At 39.0% G+C, this 12,764-nt stretch overlaps 1 protein-coding gene across 3 annotated transcripts in view; it reads right to left on the reverse strand.

Moving 5' to 3' along the window:
* ntrk3b (neurotrophic tyrosine kinase, receptor, type 3b) overlaps nucleotides 1-12,764 on the reverse strand; it is a 226,373-nt gene that overhangs the window by 41,906 nt on the left and 171,703 nt on the right. For all 3 annotated transcript variants that reach the window (XM_041985427.1, XM_041985437.1, XM_041985419.1), the window contains one exon: nucleotides 8,880-9,068. In XM_041985427.1, the coding sequence (XP_041841361.1) occupies nucleotides 8,880-9,068 (189 nt within the window). The remainder of the gene's footprint in view (nucleotides 1-8,879; nucleotides 9,069-12,764) is intronic.

Below are 12,764 nucleotides of genomic sequence, written 5' to 3' on the forward strand. Positions count from 1 at the left end.
ACAGAAGTGTCTGCACAAGCTGGCAGCCACTTTGCTGGGTGACTTGGCCCACCAGGGACACTAACATACCACTGCTGTCAAAGCTTCATCCTGCAAAAGTCTTTCCAAGAGTAGAGAAAATAAAAGTCAATACATGTACATTTAGATTCTGAATGTGTTTTTAGAGGATTCATGGAGCCAAATATCTCCAACACTTTCACAGCTGATAAAGGTGTGGAGACTCATCAGATTCTATTCCCAAATGAATCCCACTGCTGCTTTTCTTGTATTTTTTTTAAACAATACCAGTAATCTATTCATTCATGTCTTATGTTACTTTTTTTTCTTCACTCCTTCATAAGGCGTGATTATTTAACCCTTTAGAGCCTGACCCAAGGAAAAAATGTGATTTTTTTTTAATCTGAAGTCTATTTGCCCCTTTAACAAACTGTTTAAAAAAAGAAGAAAACATTATGTGATGTCCAGAATATTGCTGTGGAAAAGGTATCCACCCGGGGGCAGAATACAAGTATCGGAACATGGTTTTGAGCCTAGTTTTTACCATAAAATGATGCAAAAGGTTTCAGAGACTATATAAATCAAATATGATATACAGCATTAAACGGTTAAGGAACATCACTGGTCACCTCATGATGGTTGCCATGGTGTTACCATCCAGCTACTGGAGCTTATTCTGATGTTGCACTCATCATTTGGTTTCAACAGTTGGTGAAACTGAGGTATCTAAGCATAGCATTTGTATGGTACACACTCAGGTTTTTACCATATGAGGTTCTCTGTCCTACAGACTGGATTGACACACGAACATGCATTCTATGCAAATGAGCATCCTATAGGCAAACTCTATGATTGGAGGACACAGGACTGAGGAATTTTCTTTGTTTAAACCCTATATAAGACAAAACAACACATCGGGTCTTTAGGTCTTCGTTCTGGTTTTGGGACCTCCAGATTTTGCTGCAGAAATCTGTTTTGATGTCTGAACTTTTGTAATAAACTTCTTTTTATTATTCAAGTCAGCGTCCAGAGACATTTTTGCCTGAAAGCCAATTTTTCCACATCTCCTGATCAAGATACATCAAAACAAAATGACAAAACAAAAATGAGGAAGATGTTGTCATCTATATATCACAGATGATTAATCATTTCTTAAAGGGATGATTTATCTCACATGTGCAAGTTGAAAAATGTATTTTATTTGAATCAGATTTAATCAGCTTTATCAGATTATCTCCATGTTTGTCTTATTTTATTATTGTATAAAGTAACCAGAGTGAAATGCATAAATTATTGAACCCACGGTTCTAATTTCAACTAGTTGTGCTTCTTACATACAAGTACTCGGTAATCATCGGGTTAAGTAGGAACTCTATTGGCACTTTTAGCCAATAAGTTGTGTGGAAAATCCCTTGGTGCTCAGTTTAAGGCAAAGTTGCAATCAGCTAAACAACAGCTTTGAGAAAGAAAATAAGCACTGACCCATGCTAACTGCTTAGGACAAAACTCTAGTGATTTATTCTCTGTCTCAACTTTAACTTTTACAATTTCACAGATCAAATCAATAAAAAGTCAAATCAAAAGTCTTTAACAAGCTGCTAACATTTAATCTCTGCAGAGAGGTCAAGTAAGCTACCAAAACTCCTTAAACTCTGTTTAAACTCTAGAGGTTTGTTTCCACCTGTTCAGTTATGTTTCTGGCTTCTTTTTTTTTTTTTTAATGATGAATAATTAACATTTTGTAGATGCATTACAGACTAAAGTTGTTTACACTTTTAAAGGACTTGCACAGTTTTTTCATGTGTTCATGAAAGAAATTGTTTACAACGGTTTGTATTAGTGGCAATTAAATATTATTTCATCACCTGGCTTGTGATAAGCAGCAAAAAGCCAACTATATGTCTCTCTCCCTACAGTGGAACAAAATTACCTCAGCTCCAGATGGGTTGGCCAGATACTACTAACCCAGATGATGCACACATCATACTTAAAGCATCTGTGTGATGCTTACAGTCCATCAATTATAATGTTGAATTAAGTCTGCGGGGCAAGGAACTGCGGAAGTTCTTCCAGATTTCCTTGGCATTGCTTTTGAAATGAATGCTACACGCAAAAAGAAAGTTTAAGAAATCTGTAGATCATTTTACAACTTGCCCAGAGATGTCACTGCAGTAATGGAGCAGCAACCACTTCTGGTATTTGCCCTGATTCATTCATAAAGAGGTGTCAGTAGACTTAGGTATTTAAATTCAGGTAATGGAATTTTTCTATCTATTGATAAAAAATAAGTTTCTGAAAAAATTCACACTAGAAGGCTGCATTGTGAGTTGGTGGTAATGGTCAGTAATTCAATGGAAGAATGTAAGAACTGAGATTAAGAAAACCGTCCCACATAGAACCGGTTTTCAGATTTCACAAAGCTATTTCTGGATTGAGCATGATTTTAAAAAGTAGCGTTTCTGCTTCTTCAGCTGCACGTAAAACCTGTGTAGTTGCCCTCTCTTCTTTATTTCCTCCATGTGAATAATTCATCTGGTTTATTTTGTTCAGCTGCTATATAGGCGCCTTGCACCTTGTTCCTCTCCACTGATGGGATTAAAGCGGCCATTATGGAGCACGCCACACTGACAGTGGTGTAGACAAGTTACTTTAACCTTCAGTTTCCTCTTCAGGCAGACTCAGGCTGCATCCTGCAACCTATTTACCCAGAGTGGCACGTTGAAAAGCCCCGAGATTAAATCTCTATCCCACAGCTCAGCATCATTCATTTGTCCTGGCTCACTCGAGGCCTCCAAGCCAGCAAACATTCTCCCTAGAGGGAGAGACAGCACAGCGCTGAGATTTACTCAGCTAGTCAGGTCAGGCTGCTGTGGGAGAACAGATGTTTGGAGGGCTTTGTTCTGCACCCTCAACTGTGCATGTCTGCGTGTGTGCATGCATTTCACTACAACTACCTGCCAACTTTCTCTAGTGTCACGATGTGGCGGTTTGGGAGCGTGTTTGTCTCCTGCCAGTGTTGTGAATTAATATGTATGTTTATGTGTGTGTGTGTGTATGTTTCTGGCAGTCCTCCTATGTTGGGTTGACCTACGTGTCTCCTTGCTCAACTACTTAAAAATGGTGGCTTGTTCACAAATGCTGAGGCCATTCATATAAACCGTCATGTCAAAATACAGCTCTACATTTTTTTCTTAAAACACAGTTGACTAGTCACATTTATTTTTTGTATAAGAACTATAAAAAAGACACATTAGATAAATAAGTCATAAAAAATCAAAAGGGGAAGGCATTTTTTTTTTACATTTAGGCACAGCAGATGTTGCCAGCATTAAATCCACTGCAGCACGGAGACTGTGTGTCTGCTGGCATCGCTGGGTGATTGTGACGTGAACGCCAGCGTTCACTGTTGACTCTCAGTGGGTATCTACTCCTAACCTGCTGCTGCTGGCTGGCTGCCGGTCGGTGAGTCTGCTTCCGCAGCTGCACGGCCTTGGCAAATGCTCTGTAAAATAACACCTACGCCCAGATAAAATACAGAATACATCACCCACAACATCATCCTGATGACACCAGCTTTGTTCTGTAATGATTAGAAACGAGCTCCGGAAGTAAGCCAGCTGCCAGCAGTCCTCCATCGTTCCTGGTTTCAAAGAAGTAAGGTGTTCCCTGAGCTTCTTCTTCTATTTTTTTTGTTTAATAAATACATTCTTATTTCATATTTACCTTTTCAAATGTCTGTTTAGGTTTAATAACAGCATTTTCTTCTGTATAACTTATATTTTTCAGTGACAGTTATGAAATGGCATAAATACTCAATGCTCATCTTTTCAGCCAATCACATGCCCCCAACTACAGAAAAGGTCCATTCATGGCTTTCTTTCTTGACAAGTGTCCCATTATGGCATCATTAGTAAAGTTCACTCATTATGATCAATGGTCACTTTTCAATAATTCTACAGTTAAAACAGAAAATTCCCCTTTAAAGAAATCTCATTTAACTCAGTCATGTCTAGGTTATCACTTTCCAGCTCCACCTGTTCCAGCACCAGAAAGCAAGCAACAGATTTAAAGCCAGAGACAATTCAAGCTGAAGAGTGATTTCCTGTATCTGTTACATGGTTCTGCCACTGCTGATGATCTCCTTCAGGAAACTCATGTCTCATCCTGAGTCTATTCATTGCAATGGGAGACATGACAGTACAGATTGTGGAAATGTTGGACACATTTGACCCAAGCCACACATCTTCTGATCATTGTGGCACAGAATTTTTTTTTTTTTTTTTATCTTTGTTGAACCTACAGAAAATTAGGCTTCTCTGTATCCCAGCAGCACCATCTCATGAGATGTGGAAACATGTTTCCTCTTCTCAAAATAAAACTTAAATATATGCAAATGTCCTAAAATGAATTGATATTTAATTACTATATGCGTCTGTAGCGTGGCCCAGGCATGTTAGTGCTTCTTGTATGCTACACATGCTAACTGGCTAAGTGCTCTAACAGTTTGTTATAAAGAAACATTGAAGATTTAAGTAAACAAATTTCTGTCTTAAAAGTAAAATTCTATTATGAAAAACCGTTATGTTAATAATCACCTCAAATACAACAAAAATTTATTGGTGTATTAAACAATTATTAGAATTATTATTATTATTTATTTCATATGGCAACACTGAGGTAAAACTGTGAAAGTTGATATCCTTTTAACATTGTTTCCTCCCTAAGATTAACCCCAGTGTTATTGCTGGATTAAAGTTTGAGCATTTAAGCACTTAACACTTGCTTCTCAGGGGAGTTTCTTTAAAAGTCTTGGCTGGCTATATTATCTTTGTGGAGATGAGGCATGCTATCCACACCAAGCTGTTAGTCCCAGTACATACAGTATAAATTATGTTTCTAAAGCACTTTAGTTAAATTTTTTTTAGTACAAATTTTAATAATTTAAGCTTTTTTATGCTTCAGTTGAAACACTATAACATTGTTAATGTTGTAAAAATAAGGTCAGCGAACAACACATGCTCTCTCTGTATATTGTACATTCCATGTACTATATATGACTGAATCTGGATGATCTGGATGACACTCAACTTACTTGAATGGGGTTTCAGTCTTTTTGGGTGTAGTTGTCACAGGGCTTCAGCAAACATCATTTTAGAGCTCTTCTGGCTAAAAAGCTTATATTTTGCATTTGTCTGGCATGAGCTGATGGGGACTCTTGGTAATTTTGGGTAACACAATAAAGTAGGTTGTTTGAATTCACATCTTGTTACCGTGTGGGACCGTTTCATTTCATCAGACTGTAATTCAAGGAATCATAGCCTTGGAACATGATAAGTGCCTTTCAATCAATCTGCTGCCTATTCCCATTCATTTGCTGAGCTTTCAGGTTGCCAAATTAGTCACTCCTCATCTCAGCTGGGAATATTTTAGTCTCAAAAAATGTCACCTTAAGCATAATTATGTCTCTGTTACACCAAAAGCAGAGGAGACAGGGATGGAAGGCTTGTCCGAGTCATGCCTAGGAGTGATATCCCTAATAACATGGATGTAATGGAAGACTATACACACTATACTCCAACATCAAAAGCTATTGTCTAATTTTGGCCAGCGGGGTGTGACAAATCCGTAATTAAAAAAGCTAGCTGAATGATAAAACAAAGCCACTTGCTGGGAGACAGGGGATCAGACTAGATATGGATCTGTCATTAGGCTAAAGGATTGTCCTTTGCCTTCCCTGCTTTTATCACCCTAATGCGGCAACATTTCCCCAGGATTGGCCTTTTTCAGCTTTCTCAGTGTAAAACAAAAGGCCAGTTTAAACAAACGTCCTCATTGCCCACGATTTGCCTGTTTATCTCAGCAGAATTTGAGGACACCAGTTCAGTCAGGAGGTAGCCAACTGCATTATGGTACATTGTGCTTCTAAATTGGTACAAGAACAGCTACATTAATGCTAAAGCCAGCCCATTCCAGCCTGTTTACAGCTGCAATTGCACCATTGCCAGTTCAACAACAGGGCATCTATAATGGAATGATATTTATATTAGCTTTTCATGTTCTCTCCTGCAGCGAGGGATGACAGCAGCACTGTTACTGATTTCAGGTCTCACAAATTTACCAACTAAAATATGGGCAGTGCTTTTTTTTATCCAATTACAGCTATATGACCAATGGTACCAATATATAGATTTATGTATAGAAGTTGTATATATTCTTTTGCCAGAACTGACTTGTAGATCAAACGCTCATGAATAATACATCTGGAGCACGAATGCTGGAATTAATGGTGCGAGCTCTGCAGCAGGCAGTTTCTCATCACATACAGCTGTTTAAACAGGCCAACAGCAGCAGCATCTACACATTGTTTCCTCTTTTCATTGTTATTATTGGAGCTGATTTGAAAACACACGCAGAACAACAGAAAAGGGAAGTCAGACATCGCCCAAAGGTGGACTGGAACTGACCATCACATTAATTCACTCAAGATGGACACAGGTAAGTAGTAAATTCATATGAGTGAGACTGTGCCGCCATTGCTGGCCAGGATTGTGAAATTTCTGTGCGTGCGTGTGTGTGTTTGACACCCCGACAGCATGCTATTTCCCCGGATAAGAAGCTTTCAAGTAAATGAATGAATACATTATGGATTAGTGGTGGAGCGCCAATCTAGCAGCCATACTGCATCTGAGTGAGTGCTGCAGAACAATCCTGCTGAGCGAGGTCAGCAGGACAATGGCATCCCAAAGACCCCTGACACATCATATGATAGAGTAAGTGGGGGGATGTAAGGTGACATATCTGCAAACTTTCTGTACACAAGCTGTGGCAATGGCACATCCACATCTGTGAATAGATTATTTTTCTCTGGCGTATGCTTACACACATACTACAGATTTACATGCGGATGAATTGAGACATATCCTTTCTTTGTGTGTATGTCCTGAAGGTAAAGAAGACATTCATATTCAGTGAGTGATCAGCAAAAGCAGAAGCCGTTCAGATCTAGTTTGTTTTTCTAGCCCATGGCAGGAAGCAGTGGCCATTATGACCTTGTGATGAATTCAGGGTTCATTTACTACGGCTTCCTTTTTTGTGCATGCACACAGAATTTAATCTAAAAGGAGAAAGGGGGCAATACCTGTACGTACGGAGGGGGAAGAACACTTGGTCAAAGCTGCAATGGTGCATGGACATGGTCTGACTTTCAATTCCAGGTGCCCAGTGATCGGGGGAAAGTTTAATTTGTGCCCACTGTCATTTATTCATTAGCTTGCAATCAGATCTCCTGTGCAAGGCATGAGGCGTTATAAATCAGTCACTGGCAGGACATTAAAAATTCATGCAATTCATAATACATAAGACCCGTCATTTATTTATCACCTCTAAATGGGATTTCCTCTCTTCTCATTGGCTCCTATTCAGAAGTCAGCTTTTGTTAGCCTGACCAGCAGCCATTTTGAGGCAAAGCCAGATCTGAGCTGGACAGGGCAGTGGATGGAAAAGCTGGATCTGACATTCAGAACAAAGTGGAGCTGTTTTTTTAAATCTACATGGTTTGATTGGCGTAATCTGGAACAGATGCAGCAGACACAAAACTGCAGCTATCTGCTGTTTTCTACTCATTCACTTGTCGATGCAATTGTGATAAATTGGTCCTTAAAGTGGTCTTGTCTGACCTGGAACATTCAAGATCTACTGGTTCGTTATGAACCAACCAGACCCTTCTGGTCATCAGTGTCAAATCTACTTTCTGTTCCCAGAGTCAGACCTGAACATGGAGGGGCAGCGTTCATCTTTTATGCTTCTCACAAGTGGAACAAACTCCCAGAAAACTGCAAGTCTGCTGAAACTCTCAGCAGGTTTAAATCAAGGTTAAAAACTTTTTGGTTTGCTTCTATCAAAACAACTGTTAATTTCTTACACTGGAACTTTATTTCTTGCATTTTATCTATTTTATTTTAACTTTTCTTATTTGTTTTTTTGTTTTTTTTTTCATTTCTTTTAAAGTTTTTACTTATTAGGAAAAACTCTCAATGACAGTCACTCAAATCAGTGAGAAGATGCAGCTGTTTTACTGCAGTTGCAGGAGTTCACACAGAGTCTGAACACACTGGTCGACAGACAATATTAAACCGACATTTAGCTTAGAACATTTCTTTATACCCCCGTCACCATCGGGAAACTGTTATCTCTCAGCCCCTGGTGCAGGACCCTTAAAGTAAGGTTTCACATTGACCTACAATATCATCAACTATAGATTTTTCCATCATTTATGCACTTGTTATTGCTTCCTGCTCCTGTAATGCTTTTAATGTTTTATGTAAAGAACTTTGAACTGTGTGTACATTCATTCATTCATTTATTAGCTGTACAGGGTGAAATGTGTTATCCAAATAAATTTGCCTTGCCTTGCCTAGAGGAGGGACAATGAAGATATCAGACATCAGTAAAACAAAGATAACATTAGTCCAAGAGTGACTTTAGAGTGGGAGGTTGTAGGTACTGTATCTAAATACCAGTATGTGGCATTTTATAGCCCCCTTCTTTTTTTAATGGAGTCTGTTGCTGTTACAGCAGATGCTAACAGCAACAGCTAACAGAACACGATGGAACTGATTCCGCAGCTAAATTATACTTTTACCCTGAGGGCCCCAGCATATTGCAAAGATCCACAGCTCATTGCAAATGTTATGCAACAGCCAGAGCAAGCCTTGTAAAGACTGCTGCTTCTGAATGATTCCTTAAAAAAAAAATCCTCAGGGTCATGAGAGATTGGTTACACTTTATATAAATATCAGTAGCTCTTCAGTAAAAATGACAGGCAGTCAGCGTTTTTCTCCAAACATTGATTGGGTGTGTTGATTTCAGATTGACAGACTTACGGGTGGTTGGCTTGTTGCAGTTGTGTCCATGTCTAAAGTACTGAGGATTCTCCACCACAGGTATACGAGTCATCCCTATGACAACCGCATCAGGGCCCGCATCCAGTGTACATGGGGTAATAATCCCATGGTTGACGTGATGAAGCGGGCTGGCAGAGTCTTCCTCACCACTGATTACAGCTACAGGACCTGAAATAACAAAGAAAAGTGGCTTACTTCACAGTACACGTTGTTCTTTATTTTTTATTGTTTTCTAATAATGTTGCATGAGGACACACTTCATTATTAAGAATAAAAATAATTTTCTGAGGTTCAGTAGATTAAACTGCCTTACTTTACACAATGTAATTGAGGTTGTCAGAGAAATCATACATTGTTTACTTTTAACGATACTGTTGTATGTCTTAATCGATGTGTCCTAGTCTAAACGTCTGCTTTATCAAGTGACAAATGTATAACTAATGGAGAGATTTATGGTTTTTATTCGTTAAAAAAGGCACAGAATAAAAAAAAAAAAGGCAATTACAGTAAATGTGTTTCTATAATAGCTCACCAACACAAACACAAATTTAAATCAAGCAGATGATATGAAGTGATTGTCTTCAAGAGTTATTTCATAGTAGTTTTCCTTCACCCTCAACATAGAAAGCTTTTCAAAACTATTCCCACCCCTGGGCCTTTTTCCTGTTTTTGTTCTGTTACAGTGTAGAATAAAATGGATGTCATTTCATCAGCACAACATTGCTTTGACGAACATACACAAAACATTTTTAATATTCAAACAGTCATGCTTTTGTACCAGACTGTAAACATTTCTATTTATATGACTGCATGTTTACATACACATGGTGTTTGGGGTTTGGGAGCTTTAAAGGGATCCTCACGTGGCCATTTAAGGTAGTGAAGTTTCAGCATTGGCCTAATTTTTCGGCTCAAGAGGCTTGCTGCATTTTGCCTTCATTGGGTAGACAGACTTTCTACTGCTCAGATAAAAATAAAGCAACAACTTGAAAACATACTGAATCTTGATGGGAAGAAAGAATAATGCTGGATACCTATACTGATGTGGACTGGGTAATGTGCTAGAAACGAATAGATGCTACATCTTTCGATGAAAATGAAAAAGTGTCCAATTACAGAGCGCTGAATTAAAAAATACCACAAAAAAAAAAAAAAAAAAATTAAGTCCATTTTGCTGAAATTTCATTGCAGCTCAAGTGATACTCAGTAGTTTGTATTGGCTCCATGTGCTTGTATGCATGCCTGACAAAGTTAGGCTGTGCTGCTATTAAGACAACGGGTGGTGTCCTATCTCCTCCCAGATCTGGACCTGGGCATCAGAGGACAAAAATAATGTCCATGAGGTGTTAGTTGGATTTAGGTCAGGCGAGCATCAGGGCCACTGATATCATATCCTTCATCCTTCAGAAGCTCCCTACATACTCTCGCTATCTGGGGGCAGACATTGCCATGCACCAGAAGGAACCCAGGGCACAATACACCCGTATAGGGTCTAACAGTGGACGCAATGACTTCATCCTGATATCAAATGACAGTTGTGTGCTGGCCTTTGTGTCCTTCCATGGATATGTCTCCCCAGACCAGTGCTCATCCACCACCAAACTATCCATGTTGAACAATATTAAATGGTGCATAATGTTCACCAAGCCTTGTCTAGACCCTTTCATCTTGGTCACATGTGCTCAGGGTGAACCTGCCCTCATCTATGAAAAGCACAGGTGGACCTGATAATTTTTGTGTTTCGTGGTGAATACCAATCGAGCTCTATGGTGGGACGTGAGAACAGGGCCCACTAGATGATGCTGGTTCCTTTAAGCCACACTCATGGTATCTGTTTCTGAATTTTTGATTCACAACAGCCAGCTGGAAGTCATTTTATAATGCTCTGGCAGTGCTCATCCAATTTTTTCTCTCACAAAGCGACTTCTACTGCCTGACTCTTCTAAAGTAACTGCTTGTCTCCTGGAATCTCTTCCTTTGAGACTGGGCTGGGAGATACAGCAAACCTCCTGGAGGAATTGGACCACCTGTGAAACCTCTGTGCGGTGTGCAGGTATCACCTCATGCTACCAGTAGTGACAAGGACCCTAGCCAAAAGCATGCAATGTAACTGATCAGATCAATATACCAGAAGTTTTACTGACTTAATGCTATATTCTGATTTAAAGTATTCATCATTCATTATGTATTTTGCAGTGTATATTCAGGAGTGTTCAGAAGGCTTCAGCTCAACAGTGTAGTCAATAAAAGCAGTGAGGTTGAAATGAAGAGCTACCTTGGCCTTTTGTGATTGCAGATATGTTTCTTTTATCATACATTTCTGTTAAAATAACTACTGATGTCATTAAGTTGTGTGGAAAAATTCTGAAAGTCCACCATTTACTGTCAGGATAAAAAGGAAAGAGAAAAAATTATTATTATTATGGGCACTGCCAGAGAAGGTACGCTTTATGATGTCATATAACATAGTTGTCAATATGGACCATAATTTCCTGTCTATTTCTTTAAACAAAACTCAGAGAAAGACCCTGAAAGGTTGTGATTTACTTTCAACCAGCGTGATCCAGTTTGCTGTTCTATCACCACTGTGTCAAAAGCAACTCACAGCTCTGACAACAGCAATCTTTAAAGAGGAGTGAGAGGGAGGGAGGGGATGAGAAACAGAAAGTGGATATATGAAGTCAACAACAGCTGATTCGATGGAGCGGTGACAGTGAATCTGTTCATCCACCATGAGGAGTCTTTTTCTCACCTTGACAGCACTGTGAATAGTAATCAAAGTCCAGTCATATCAAATTATAGACCCTCAGTGGTGGAAATGGGGCAGTAGGGGGGGTGAAGATGACATGAGTTGATGTGCCACTTGGAAGGAACAATTTATTCACAACATTTATTTTCACTGCAGAATTTTTCAAACCTGAGCGCCTGCTCTATCAGAGACAAATACACAGCGGAGCACAGGTCTTCACTGGGTGACTACCCCTCAACCACTGGGGACAGGTGGCAGGCTACAGCTCTAAATCTCAGCAGAGGCCGTATACCCATCACCATACAGCTCAGATGCAAACATACAAGAGAAATAAAAACATCCATTTGGAAATCTTAAAGATTAAAAAATCATCCTTGGATGCTGTATGTCCTGTTTATTAATATAGTACGAAACTGAAGGAAAACCCATTTGATTGGAGGCTGGTGGCAAATCATTGCAGTCTTTACAAATGCCTGGATTTGCTTCAAACTGTAGTGCTAAAAAATATCAAAACTCCCACTTGATTCCTTTGGAGATAAAGGTTTTCTCTGATTCTAAAGGGGAAATTGGAATTCTTGACTCCAGAACATCTTAAAAATAGCATTCGTGTTACCAGAGTGATGAAAAAGTCCAGTGGCATCCTGGAGGAGTTTTATCATCCAAGATGATGTCTGAACACAGAAAGGGTTCCAGCTCTGGACATTTATCGCTGAAATGTTTATTTGAAAGTCAAGTTTCTCTCTTTTGAACAGCCTTTGATTCATTTAAGAGAACTAAACAATGCAACGAGACAACATTTGACTCTTGACTCATCTTCTGTCCAACTTCATTACAGCGAATGATTCAGGCATGAAACCTGATTTTCTGCTGGATTTATTTCAGACCTTGACTAAACACAGGAAGTGATTGATCAGGGGTTACTGCCTTCAGTCCTGTAATTAGTCTGGTATTTTCATCAATTTCATGATGTACAGAAATAAATCTTCATAACAACAAAAAAAAATCTACAAACTTGATGAGTATATCAATATTTTCAACGTTCTTCCATCTGGTGCCATTGTTGCCATTTATGTAAAATTTTGACTCTTTCTCCTACTGAATTTTAAAAATCAGTA

Source organism: Melanotaenia boesemani, chromosome 1, assembly GCF_017639745.1.
Source record: "Melanotaenia boesemani isolate fMelBoe1 chromosome 1, fMelBoe1.pri, whole genome shotgun sequence".
NCBI lineage: Eukaryota > Metazoa > Chordata > Actinopteri > Atheriniformes > Melanotaeniidae > Melanotaenia > Melanotaenia boesemani.